The sequence below is a fragment of the Trichechus manatus genome, unplaced genomic scaffold (assembly GCF_000243295.1).
Source record: "Trichechus manatus latirostris isolate Lorelei unplaced genomic scaffold, TriManLat1.0 scaffold00048, whole genome shotgun sequence".
In the NCBI taxonomy this organism is placed as follows: domain Eukaryota; kingdom Metazoa; phylum Chordata; class Mammalia; order Sirenia; family Trichechidae; genus Trichechus; species Trichechus manatus.
In genome coordinates this window covers 9,008,346-9,022,943 of record NW_004443984.1, presented here as the reverse complement: position 1 = coordinate 9,022,943, position 14,598 = coordinate 9,008,346, and the positions used below count along the sequence as shown (strand labels likewise).

Genomic DNA, 14,598 nt, shown 5'->3' with positions numbered 1-14,598 from the left:
ATGGTACATACACACAATGGAGTACTATGCAACGAGAAAGAACAATGATGAATCTGTGAAGCATCTCATAACATGGATGAAACTGGAGGACATTATGCTCAGTGAAATAAGTCAATCACAAAAGGACAAATATTGTATGAGAGAGACCTCTACTATAAAAACTCATGAAAAAGTTAACACACAAAAAGTAACAATCTTTGTTGGTTACAAGGGATGGGAGGGGTAGGGGAGAATACTAAATAGGCAATAGATAAGTGGTATCTTTGGTGAAGGGTGAGACAGTACACAATACTGGGGAAACCAGCACAACTTGTACAAGGAAAGTTCATGGAAGCTCCACAGACACATTCAAACTCCCTGAGGGACTGAACTGCTGGGCAGAGGGCTGTGGGGACCATGGTCTCAGGGAATATCTAGCTCAACTGGCATAACACAGTTTATGAAGACAATGTTCTACATTCTACCTTGATGAGTAGCGTCTGGGGTCTTAAAAGCCTGTGAGCAGCCATCTAAGATACTCCACTGGTCTCACCCCCTCAGAAGCAAGGGAGAATGAAGAAAACAAGATAAAAGGGAATGATCAGTCCAAAGACTAACGGATCACCACTACCACAGCCTCCACCAGACTGAGTTCAGTACAACTAGATGGTGTCCAGCTACCACCACTGACTGCTCTGACAGGGATCACAACAAAGCGTCCCGGACAGAGCTGAGGAAAAATGTAGAACGAAATCCTAACTCACAAAAAAAGACCACTTACTGGCCTGACAGAGACTGGAGAAACCCTGAGAGTATGGCCCCCAGACACCCTTTTAGCTCAGTAATGAAGTCACTAATGAGGTTTACCCTTCAGCCAAAGGCTAGACAGGCCCATAAAACAAAACAAGACTAATGGGGCACAGCAGCCCAGGGACAAGTACTAGAAGGCAGGAGGGGACAGGAAAGCTGGTAACAGGGAACTGAAGGTCGAGAAGGGAGAGTGTTGACATGTCGTGGATTGTTAACCAATGTCATAAAACAATATGTATACTAACTGTTTAATGAGAAACTATTTGTTCTGTAAATCTTCATCTGAAGTACAATAAAAAAAATTTTTTCAAATGGAATAGGAAAAAAAAAAAGATGCCAGTAAGAAAGTGAAAATACAAGACACAAAATAGGAGAAAATATTCACAAATCATATATTTGATAAGGGACTTTATTTAGAATATATTAAGAACTCCTACGACTCAGTAAGACATATAATCCAATTAAAAAATAGACAAGGTATGGATATTTCACCAAAGACATACAAATGGCCATTAAGCACGTGAAAAGATGCATCAGTAGTCATTAGGGAAATGTAAATCACTACCACAATGAGATACTACTTCATACACACTAGAATGGCTATACTCACAGAAGAGTATCAAGTGTTGGACTGGATATGGAGAAACTGGAACCTTGTACACTGTTGTATAAGTTTCTTAAAAAGTTAAAAATATAAGCTAGCAATTCTACTTCTAGCTATATACTCAAGTGAAGTAAAAATATATATCTACACAAAGACTTGGACGTGAATGTTCCGAGCAGCATTATTAATAGTCAAAAAGGAGAAATAACCCAAATGTGCATCAACCAGTGAATGAATAAACAAAATGTGTTACATATCCACACAATGGAATATTATATGGCAATAAAAAGGAATGAAGTACTGATGCATGCTAAAACATGGATAAAATGTGAAAACATTTTGCTAAGTAAAAGAAGTCAGACACAGAAGACCATATATTGTATGTTCCATTTACATGAAATATGCAGAAAAGGCAAACCTATGTGTAGGGAAAGTAGATTAGTCGGTTTTCTGAGGCTAGGGGTGGGGATACAGAGTGACTACATGTAAATGGGTACAAGGAATCTTTTTTGGGTAATAGAAATGTTCTAAAATTGGATGTTGATGACGACTGTACCACTCTTTAAATTTATTAAAAATAACTGAATTGTAAATTTTAACTTAAAATGAGTGAATTTTACGGTATACAAATCATACCTTGATAAAGCTGTTTAAAAAAACCTAACATTTTCTGAGTTTTGGTGCAGTATCAGAGAAAAATATCCACAACTATTTAAAATTATCTTAAAACATTATACTCTTTTCTAACTATGCTTCTATGGGAGGCCGGAGTTTCTTCACAGACTTCAATATATTATATTGGAACAGATACCAGCTATCTTCTATTAAGCCAGTTTTATCATGTCTTATTAAGACATCTGCAAAAATACCGACAATGCAACTTCTCATTTTTTTGTTTGGGAAAATACAGTTAATTTTTCACAAAAAATGTTAACATATAACAGGTCTACTATTGTTATTTTTAAATGAATTAATAAACACTGGTAGATATAACCCACGTAAACATAAGCTCTTTGGGGTCCTCAATAAATTTTTAGAGTACAAGGAGGTCCTGAAACCAGAAAGTTTGAGAACCGCTTCTGTACAACCAAGTCTTTTAGCCTCTAACCTGAAATGTCCCCGAAGCACCTTTGCCAGTTATTTGCTCTAACTGGCCTCTCTCTACTGCTCTCTGCAGAGCGTTCTTCAACAGCTGAGGCCTGCAGAGAAAAACAAAAAAGTAGAGATAAATATGTCAGTGAAGGAAAAATTTTAAAAAATAGATCTAGGGCTATTCCCAGATCTAAAGTTTTATTAACATCGATTTCTATTAATGTAGTACTTTGTTAAAATGAACAATAAAGTAATTAACACGTTGCTAGCACTCTCAACAAGTGGCACTTTTTTTTTCAAGCAAAGAAGCTGTTATTACATGTACAATTTATATAATATAGAAATAATTTCCAAATTGCCAGGGCACTCTGAAATCCTATCAGCTACTATCATCTGATTGCAACAGTGACCAAACCAAACCACATAATCAATCATCCAACTCTGGAATTCTGAGGCAAAATTTCCAGATTTTTTTTAAGTACGTACACATTTAACAAAAAACAAACTGAGTCACTTTTTGCAAACCAGTACCTAAAGTCAGCCTAATAAAATACAATTCCCTGAGAAGGAAAATAGGTCGCTATCTAAAAGGGTTATAAGCTTAAAAACAAAAACAAAAAAAGTTATCAAAACCAAAAGGCAGGCAAGAAGTTGAATATCATTAAATATATCTGAACAAAGTGTTGAAACACAGCTATTCTATCAGGCAGCTATTCTATCTGGATGATGAGTGGGGAACCACTGGTAGAGGGAAAAATAAATTAAGGTGACTAAGGGCTAAAGGGGGACTGTGGCGCAGAAAAAGAAGACAGAGTCAAACGCAAAGCTATATATCCAGGCTGACAACAGGACATCTGAAGAGAAATGTTAATCATAATTCAGCAATGGGTTATGTTTTGTCACACCTCTCAGGACTTACTAGCACCCAATGGGCAGAATATCATGAGACTCGTTTGAAACTAGTTAGCTGATAGGTAGACAGAAAATTTCAGCAGGGCAGCCCCACTGACGGGCAGAACAAAGCTTTTATCATTTGAGGTGCTTTACTGCGCTTTGATATTTTCTGTGGGGAAGAAATTTTTAATCTTTTATTTAACCACTGAGCATTACAGGCTGAGATGACACTAAAGTTGATGATTACATCTTCCATATGCTGGGAGAGGAAGAGTGGAGAGAATCCCATGTTCCAACAGGATGCTAGAGAATAGGCACTAATCTATCAAATCTTGCACATCCCTAACACTCCAAATGAAGAAATTCCCAACTTAAAAAAACTACCAATTAAAATATTCCTAAATCAGTACTATTCCATTCAGGACTAATGAGATTTATGTCATGACCCAAAACACACACACACACCATTCATTTCACAAACATTTACTGAATATTTATTATGATTAATGGAAGAATAAACACAAAGATCTGGTCCCTAAACTCAAGGAATTTAAGAGATGATGAACACATAAATAAATACAGTAGAGAACAATATAGACCAAGCTTGAAGTATGTGTATAGAGCTTTGGGAGCACAGCTGAGTGAGTGACTTAACTGTGTCAAATAACTTCTCAATTAGTTGTTACATAAGATTGCTTATAGGCTGTTTTTCCTGATTTCGAATGGGAGAAACAAAAAAGATCACATTAGCTTAAGTAAAACACTAAAACCCAAGATGCATTTATCCAATTAAATAACTGGTCCAAGAACAATCTTCTTTACCAAGGTTCAAATGCTCCAGGAACGAACATCAGTTAAACTGGTTCTTTTCTTAACATTTCTGTTTTGGTAGTGATACCCACCCTTACTCCAGCATAAACCTTGTCATGGGCTTTTAGAAACCTTAGAGTTCTACCACTCACTCCCATCTCCCCGTAAAACTATACTTACCAACTGCTTGAAAGCTTCTCAGATTGGTCCTTTCTCTCCAATCATTGCCACAGCCTTGCTACAAAGCCACTATTCCCTTTCTTCTGGGCACCGCGCTGCTTCTGTTTTCACAGTGCACACCACTATTAGGTCAATAATCCTACACAGTCCCCTTTATTATGTTACTTAACTGACCAGGTCTCAGGTCTAATACCTCAACACAGCTTCGAAGCCTTCCATGACATGGTCCTACCCCTTGCTAGTCTAGACTCAAGTCAGAGACAGGCTTCTCTTGCTCGGTTACCAAATGAGAATGCCAACTCCTGCCTCTGCAGATTTTCTCATGAAGCTCGTTTGAGAATACCTTCCCCACTCTGTCAACTCAGCCAAATTCCAGACCTATTCAATTCTCATCCCTTTAATTTACTAACTCCCAGACACAGCTCTTTTTCCTGAAAAATTCAATTGTACTTACAGTCTATATCACACTACTTTGCACTTACTATGTTATTAAGGGCTGTTCTAAATACTTTACACGTGAAGACTAAACAAGATAATACAACAATTTTAAGAAGTATGTACTGTTATTGGCCCTACTTTACAGATGGGGGAAAGTGACAGAAAAATTAAGTGATTTCTTCACACAGCTAGGCAATGGAAGAACCAGGCTACAAATTCAGGCAGTTTGATTCCATATTCTGCATTCTTATTCACTATGCTATGCATACTCCTTCCAATGTAAAACAACCCTGAACAGTAGGGACAAGAAGTGAGCAACTAACAGATGGAATAAAGTGCTGGCTTCACTGGTGAAAAGCCAGGTAACCTGGGATAGGCTTTTATCAGCAAAACTGGGGTAGGAAAATATATTCTTAAGTCTATTTTGAGAATTATAGGTAACAATGTAAACAACAGTATTTTGTAAAGACCTATACAAATTCAAGGAAGTATTATTATTCTACCAACTTAAAAAGAATAAGACAGTGATTAGACCAGTTTAATTAGAAAGGAGGGAAAAACTGAGTGATAAAGTTAGGTGTTAGGATGCTGATGACCATGTTCTCCATCTGTGTCCAAAGTCAGTATGCAATGAGAGAAAAATAAAAGCTATGTACTGAAAGAACCAGAGGTGAGGTACAGAGAACAAACTGCAACTGTCAGTAGCAAGGGTGCCGTGTGGTTTTAAACAAGAGATGTGTACATCAGTTCGTTACAAATGCACAGATGGAATTAAGATGATCAGGAAACTCTTGAAATTACTCAAGAGCTGAAACTGTTAAGAATCTAAGATGTCTCCAAATCAGCATGTGTAGAGAAAAGTATATGGTATAAAACTGAACCTTGGGGCATATGTCCACTTTCTGACATGGTAGAAAGAGAAAAATCAAAGAGAATATGATGAACCTACACCTTACACAAGGGTTAGATTTTAAGATTTGATTTCTAATGCTATACAGGCAGAATTACTCTTGAACATTTCTAAAGGCAAACCACAGTCTCTATGAAAATACAATATGCCCAGTTTTTCCTCCAGGATTACAAAAAAAAAAACATTGTTATCAAATGAAAAAGGTGACTCGCATTTAGATGAACTGGATGTTATGTTAAAAAAAAAATTGTCTTTAAGCATAAGAATCGTATTTAGTATGACGAGATACTACTGAAAATTATGTTAGTACTGAGACCGATTAATAACACTAATATTCGTTAAGCACTTACTAGGTGCCAAGCCTTATTCTAAGCGGTTAACATGTATTAATAGATTAAACCTAATAACCCTATAAGATACTGTTTAACAGTGAGGAAACTGAGGTACAAAAAGGTAACTTAGCCAAGGATACAAGGCTAGAAAATCACAGAGCCAGGATTTAAGCCTAAGTGGTATGGTCCCAAAGCCTGTGCTCTTAGCCATAATGCTCTACTCTCTAGTATATGGAAGCAGGTATGATTGCTGTCTCATCCCACATGCTCCAGCGCATATGCTCCTTGATTGGAATGGCCAGAAGCACTCATACTTTATTCATCTATTCTTTCAACTAATCTTTATCAAGCAGCTACTGTGTGCTATGCAGCCTTCTGGTAGCTAGTGGTTAAGAGCTCAGCAGCTAACCTAAAGGTCAGCAGTTCAAATCCACCAGCCAGCTGCACCTTGAAAACTCTATGGGGCAGTTCTACTCTGTCCTCTAGGGTTGCTATGAGTCGGAATCGACTCGACAGCAACAGGTTTTTTGGTTTTGGTGTGCTATGCACACAGCAGTGTGCCTAATGGGGAAACAACAGTGAACAATAAAGACAAAAATCCTGGTCTTGAGGAATCTGACTTTCTAATAGGGTAGACAGAGAATTTTTAAAAAGCAAATAATGTATATAATATGTTAGAGTATGATGAATTCTATGGTGAAAAACAAGTTAGAGTAGCAGGATTCAGTGCTGGGCGAGAGGGGAGAGGTTGCAATTGAAATTTAGGTGGTCATACCAACCAAACACTATGTGTGGGCCATGTCTGGAGATTGACTCGAATAATTCAACTGTAAAAAGTCATTTTGGAGACAACTGGGAACATCTGAACATAGACTAAACTTAGATAAATAAGGAATTTTGTTTATTTTTGTTAGAAGTGATGTGAGTATGATGGCTATGTTCTGTCTGCTTTTTGCATATGCTTGAAAATGTCCAAAATTAAAATTAAAAAACAAACAAACAAAAAACAATTAGGCAGTCAAGGCAAACCTGTGGTGGTGAGAATGGTATAAAAACCTGAAGGAAGTGAAAGAATGAACAAAATGGATTATGGAGGAAGAACCATCCAGGCAGAGGGAATAGCAAGCATAAAGGCTCTGACGCCAAACCCACTGCCATCGAGTCGATTCCGACTCATAACGACCCTACACGACACAGGAGAACTGCTCCGTAGGGTTTTTCCAAGGCTGTATGTAAATCCTTACAGAAGCAGACTGCCACATCTTTCTCCGCGGAGTGGCTGGTGGGTTCAAACCACCGCCCTATTGGTTAGCAGCAAAGCACTTAATCATTGTGCCACCAAAGGCTCAGATAGTGTAGCGCCTTGTAGGCTGTTTTAAAGACTCTGAGGGGGTTGGGGAAGCCACAAAAGGACAAATGTTGTATGAGACCACTATTATAAAAACCCAAGAAAAGGTTTATACACAGGAAGAAACGTTCTCTGATGGTTACCAGGGATGGGAGGAGGAGGGAGGGGAACTCACTCACTAGAAAGCAGGTATGTGTTAACCTGGGTGAAGGGAAAGGCAATACACAATATGGGGGAAGTCAGCACAACCTGACCGAGGCAAGGGAAGACACTGAGAGGTACATAAGAATAAAAAGCAATTACAGTAAATATGATAACATCTACAATCCTTCAACAACAGTAATAACAAACAATGATTTATGAGTGGATACACAGGTAGATATGCATCTGGAATAGGTGGGGGAGAGCAAATGGAGTATACCCAAGTGCATATACGTTTGACTATAGATATTTCTACATACGTATTCATGTGTGCTGTATGTATATTCATATATACAGTAAAGTATACAAGGGGCATAGCCCTGGAAACCTCCTAGACATAATCAAACACCTCATGGGACTGAATTACTGGGTTTGAAGGCTAGGGACCATTGTTTTGGGGGACATCCAAGTCAACTGGCTTAACACAGCTCATTAAGATAATGTTTTACATTCTACTTAAGTGAGCAGTGACTTGCGTCTTAAAAGCTTGCAAGTGGCCATCTAAGATACAACTACTGGTCTCTCTCTGTCCGGAGCAAAGGAAAGTGAAGAAAACCAAGGACTCAAGGAAGCAATTAGTCCAAAGGACTAATGGACCACAGGAACCACAGCCTCCACTAGGCTGAGACCAGAAGAACTAGATGGTGCCCGACTACCACTACCAATCACTCTGACTGGGATCACAACAGAATGTCCTGCTTAGAGTGGGGAAAAAAAAGTAAAACAAAATTCAAATTCATAAAAAACACCAGACCTACTGGTCTGAGAGAGACTGGAGGAACCCTCAAGACTATAGACCTAGATAACCTTCTAACTTGGAACTGAAGCCCCTCTCAGAGATCACCTTTAAGCCCAACAACAAACAGGCCTATAAAATAAACAATAACACCCACGAGTAAAGTGTTCCTTAGAACAATCATCTATATGAGACAAAAAGGACAACACTGGCCCAAAACCAAAGATGAGAAGGCAGGAAGGGGCAGGAAAACCGGATGAATGGAAAGGGGGACCTCAGAGTGGTACTGGGGAGAGTGCTAACACACTGCAGGGATTGCAACCAATATCACAGAACAATCTGTGTACAAATTATTGAATGGGAAACTAGTTTGCTCTGTAAACCTTCACTTAAAGCACAAAAAGAAGTCAAATGATGTACTGCACTGGGTAAAGTATGGCCAAAAGACCTCTTTAAAAAAGTGTTAAAAAGTCGAATAGATATACGCATACCCGTGTTCATTGCAGCACTGTTCACAACAGCAAAAAGACGGAAACAACCTAGGTGCCCATCAATAGACAAATGGATAAACAAATTATGGTACGTTCACACAATGGAATACTATGCAACGATAAAGAACAACGATGAACTCGTAACACATGACATGGAGGAATCTGGAAAGTATTATGCTGAGTGAAATTAATCAGTTGCAAAAGGAAAAATATTGTATGAGACCACTATTATAAGAACTCAAGAAATGGTTTAAACACAGAAGAAAACATTCTTTGATGGTTACAAGGGTGGGGAGGGAAAGTAAGGGTTATTTACTAACTAGATAGTAGATAAGAATTATCTTACATGAAGGGAAGGGCAACACATAATACAGGGGAAGTCAGCACAACTGATCTAAACCAAAAGCTAAGAAGCTTCCCGAAAACAACCAAACACTTTGAGAGACTGAGTAGCAGGGGCGAGCATCTGGGGACCATCATTTCAGGGGACATCTAGGTCAACTGGCATAACAAAGTTATTAAGAAAATGTTTGGTGAGTGGCATCTGGGGTCTTAAAAGCTAGCAAGCAGCCATCTAAGATGCATCAATTGGTCCCAACCCACCTGGTGCAAAGAATAAGAACACCAAAAACACGAGGAAGATATTAGTTAAACAGACAGAAACAGCCACATAAACCAGAGACTCCATCAGCCTGAGACCATAAGAACTAGAAGGTGCCCAGCTACCACCAATGACTGCTGTGACAGGGAATACAACAGAGTCCTTGACAGAGCAGAAGAAAAGCGGGGCGCAGAACTCAAACTCTAGTAAAAAGACCAGACTTAATCGTCTGAGACTAGAGGAACCCCGAAAGACACGGCCCCCGGACTGTTAGCCCAGAACTGACACCATTCCCAAAGCCAACTCTTCAGACATAGACTAGACTGGACTGTAAGACATAAAATGATACTTGTGAAGAGAGTGCTTCTTAGCTCAACTATATACATGAGACTAAATGGGCAGCTCCTGTCCGGAGGCAAGATGAGAAGGCACAGAGGTCAGGAGCTGGTTGAACGGACACGGGAAATCCGGGGTGGAAAGGAGGAGTGTGCTGTCACACTATAGGGAGAGCAACTAGGGTCACAAAATAATGTGTGTATGAATTTTTGTATGAGAAACTAACTTGAACTGTAAACTTTCACTTAAAGCACAATTTAAAAAAAAAAAATGTTAAAAAGCAAAGATGACACTTTGATGACTAAGGTGTGCCTAACCCATGCTGTGGTATTTTTAACTGCCTCATATGCACGTGAAAGCCAGACAATGAAAAAAGAAGACCAAAGACTTGACCCATTAGAATTGTGGTGCTGGCAAAGAATATTGAATATGCCATGGACTGCCAGAAGAATGAATAAATTAGTCTTGGAGGAAGCACAGCCAGGGGCTCCTTAGAAGCTAGAACACAGAAACTTCCTCTCACTTACTTTGGACATATCATCAAGAGATACCAATTACTAGAGAAGGACAACATGCTTGGTAAAGTAAAGGGTAAGCAAAAAAGGAGACCCTCAATGAGATGGACTGACACAGTGGCTGCAACAATAGGCTCAAACACAGCAACGATTGTGAGGATGCCACAGGACTGGGCAATATTTTGATTTTTTATGCATAGGGTTGCTATGTGTAACAAGCCGACTTGATGGCACCTAACAACAAAATAGCTGGATTTTCATGTTAAATGTGTGGATGACAGAACTCCACTACAGTCAAAGGTGGAGGAAATCAATATGGTTTCACAAAAATAAAGGGAAAAAAAGAATCATGGGAAAACATCTTCAGGTTCAGTAGCATCTTCGGGTTGACAACCTATTATCAGGCAAATTTTGTTTCAACATAAGATAGTGATGGGGAATGCTTCACAAGACTAAACATGGAAAGAAGTAATACTGGTAGCAACACACTGTATTACGTAAGAAGAGTAGAACCATTAGGAAAAAAAAAGGGCTGAGGGAACACAGATCTCCAGTCACCAAAAAGTAGAGAGTATAGGGAGAGAAAAGGGAAATGTGTTTCTATCTTTAAGTGCACCATACAAATGCGTTCCTGATCCAGATGCAACTGTGGCAACTACCACTATACTAAGCGCACAAGAAGCATGGAAATGAATTTCAGATTTTCTACTTCTATGATTCCGTTTTCTTTTGCACTATTTTACTAACTCTTTTATTTGGCACTTTGAATACCACCAAGTGTTCTTCTGAAAATGTGACTTCTGGGCTGACATCTCAGCAACTCTAACTGTATTCTGTAGGAATACAAGTAAATGTTTGTACTAAACTATATTAGAACAGTGTGCATTACATATAGTTATTTCTGTAGAAAGAACTCTGGATTAAACACAAATTCCCAAAATTCATTACAATGAAGATCTTACAAAAACATACTCAAAATACAAATTCTGTGAATTACAAATTTGAACAAATTAATACACCTGCATGATTTCACAAATGAGCACGTGACAATCTAAATATGATCAGTCAAGATGTTTTTAAGTGGCAATTTTTACAAATGAATTACTATCAAAATTCTTTCAGAATTTTATATTCCAGGCAGTCCCCAGGTTATATCTGACTTACGTACAACCCCCAGTTACAAACCAACCCTCGTAAAGCCTGTTACATGAAAAATTAGGAGGTACACACAGCGGTTTGTAACAACAAATGGGTGCTACTTTATGACATGCATCAAAACACTATTATTATTACTGTATTATGTTAATGATGCTTTAGTGTACCTAGAAGTGTTTAATGTTTTTTACACACAAAAAGTACACTATACACTAAGACAAACATTTGATTAACTGACATTAGATATGAACTGTACCTTACTGTTCTCAATTATGTACAAATTCCACTTAAAGACAGACTTAGGAATGCAACTCATTCGTAATCCAGGGACTGCCTGTATATGTTTAAATGATGCCGCTACTATGCTATTTATATGTAAACATGTTATAGAAGCTTGAATTCTCTTGTGTTCTCAGCCATAACTCTAAATAAAAATTAATGAGCATCTGGGAGGACACAGTGTTCAACAATGAATATTTTAGCAGCTGACAAAAATCAAGAGTTCTTCTATCAGGGTCCTATAAAAGAATATGTGGTTTGAGCTTCAAAAGGAAATTACATATGGAGATATAAAAAAGGAAAACATAATGGAATTAAAAAATAAAACCCATAAAAGCTTTTATTCCAATTAGCTGAAAGTAATCCCTCTGGAATATTTTATCCTTCTCCCTTTTCATGAAAAAAGGCTAGGGAAATTATAGCTCTTCAAGCCTAGTAAACAGAAGCCTATGTATTTTAAAATCCAAGCCAATGGCTCCTACCTGATGTCCACTCTAAGTTTAGGATAATACTGAGACACATATTTTCTGATGAGACTGTAGGAAGCTTCTTTAGGTTCACAAAGGCGAGTAAAGGCCAGTGGGAGGATATCCTCCAACTTTACTTGTGGTTCTGGATCTACTGCAGGAGTCTTCTTCTGAAACGCAGTATCAAAAATTATCATTACGGAATATAGAGCTTTCTCTTCAAAAGCTTCTAAATACAACTCAAAGGCTTTACAAATCTGTATTTCAAATTCTGAAAAACTTACACTGCATTTCTCTTTGTTGAAGACTTATTGCTCAGTTGATCACCAAATTAACTGGCTAACAGAAAACTATCAGTTCTTTGCACACAGCCAAACAAAGCATACCACAGTGGTGTAATATCACCTGTATGACAATTTCTTGGAGACAAAAATCTCTACATTGACTGAAAGAGTTAAAAGTACATGTATAAGTAGAAAGGCATGGTGTACTTTAAAGATCTTAATTCTCTGACTTCCATAACAAAGAACAACAAGGATTATGTAGTACTAGAAACCAATGCACAAAAGCTCATTTTGGAAGTGTTTGCAAGTTCTGTGAAAAAAGTGCAAAAATCTTCAGAGTTGTAAAAACAAAGATGTAGAAGAATATTCATGATTTCAATTGCTGACATACATAAAATACTAGGTATTTCATTATATTATGCAGAAATACTTTACATAAATGGAATTATGTGTCTTGGAAAGGGGAGTGTTAATATTTACAAAAAGAGAAGAAAAACTGTCCTGGACCAAAACTGTTTTGGGGTCTTGTATTGGATAAATGTACTTGCATGCCTCCTGTAGTTTACATAAAATGCAGTGTAATTCATATACCAAACCAAAAACTTGCCGCCATGAAGTCAATTCGGACTCATGGTGACCCCCTGTGTTTCAGAGTAGAACCACTGTGCATACGGTTTTCAATGGATGTGACCTTTCAGAAGTAGATCAGCAGGCCTTTCTTCCATGCTGCCGCTGGGCAGGTTCAAACTGCTAACTTTTTGGTTAGCAGCCAACTGTTTTAACTGTTTGCACCACTTGGGGACTCCTACTACATTCCACTCTCTAGGTGGCTGATAATAAGCAAATTAGGGTGGCTATGAGTTGGAACTGACCTGACGGCACCAAACAACAAACAACAATAAATGGCTGATAATAAGCAAATTACTTATAATCTTTGTAGACCTTAGTTTCTTCTTCTATAAAAAAGATGTAATGCTAAGTCAGACCCTAAGAAAGGCTGTACTTTGTACACTGTCTGGCACACAGTGAACACTCAATAAAGGTTGTTTCTTTTCTTTTAGTAGTAACAGTATTGTGGAGCCCTGGTAGTGCAATAGATAAGTGATATGGCTTCTAATCAAAAGGCTGGCAGTTCACATCCACCAGGCGCTCCTTGGAAACCCTATGCGGCAGTTCTACACTGTCCTCTAGGGTCGCTGTGGGTTGGAATCGACTCAGTGGCAATGGGTTTGGTTTTTTTTTAATAGTATTATAGTGCTCAACTGAATTGTAGCACAGTCTTCTCACCTTCCTGTTGCTGGATTTCTGAGGTGTTCTTCTTGATTTCTGAACCACAACAAAACTCCCAGAAGCACCTTTTCCTTTTACCTATAATAAAAATTAATTTTAATTGCAATAACCAACATTTTTTTAAAAAAATTATTCTGGTATTCGTATTTAAACTTTACACTAGACTAACGAGATCACAGAAAATGGTAATCCAAGAACTAACATCAAGTACTGTTTGACACTTCAGAGAAAAAAGAATAGTGGATGAGGAGTCAAAAGGCTTGGGACTAAACTTCATGGTACCATCCAGCTATTCAATACTGGGCAACCCAGTTAATTCTTTGAGCTTTTGCTGCCTCACCTACCAAACTGAGGAAGAATGCTATTATGACACCAGGTTAAATAGTCTACTACAAGCTTTCAAAAAAAAAAAAGTCCCACAGCATCCCAGTTAATTGGCCTAATAACGTGTTTACTGCTTCTGTTCTACCTCCTAGTTGGTTGTGTAGTGCCTGGGGTCTTAAAAGCTTGCAAGTGGCCATCCAAGGAAAAACAACTGGTCGCTGTTCACTTGAGGTAGAAGAAGAGTCAGGAATAGGAGGATATGGAATGTGTAGCTAACTGCCTCCAGGAACAACAACTGTCTCCTTTGCCAACAGACCAGAAGAAGTGTATGGTGCCGCCTGGCTACCACTGCTGCATGTTTTTGATCAAGATTCTACAGAAGAATCCTGATCAAAAGGGGGGAAATGGAGACTAGAATTTCAAATTCTCATGGGCTCCAGGACCCACAAAACTACTGCCCTGAGATAATCTTTAAACCTTAAACCAAAAATATCCCCGAAGTCTTCTTAAAACCAAACAATA

General features: G+C 38.3%; 1 protein-coding gene across 5 annotated transcripts in view; it reads right to left on the bottom strand.

Annotated features, from left to right (window-relative positions):
* Positions 1–14,598, bottom strand: part of HP1BP3 (heterochromatin protein 1 binding protein 3) — a 53,443-nt gene that overhangs the window by 16,623 nt on the left and 22,222 nt on the right. For all 5 annotated transcript variants that reach the window (XM_023732135.1, XM_023732137.1, XM_023732138.1 and 2 more), the window contains 3 exons: positions 13,750–13,830; positions 12,194–12,348; positions 2,502–2,592 (listed from right to left, as the gene is read on the bottom strand). In XM_023732135.1, coding sequence (XP_023587903.1) covers positions 2,502–2,592; positions 12,194–12,348; positions 13,750–13,830 — 327 coding nt within the window. The remainder of the gene's footprint in view (positions 1–2,501; positions 2,593–12,193; positions 12,349–13,749; positions 13,831–14,598) is intronic.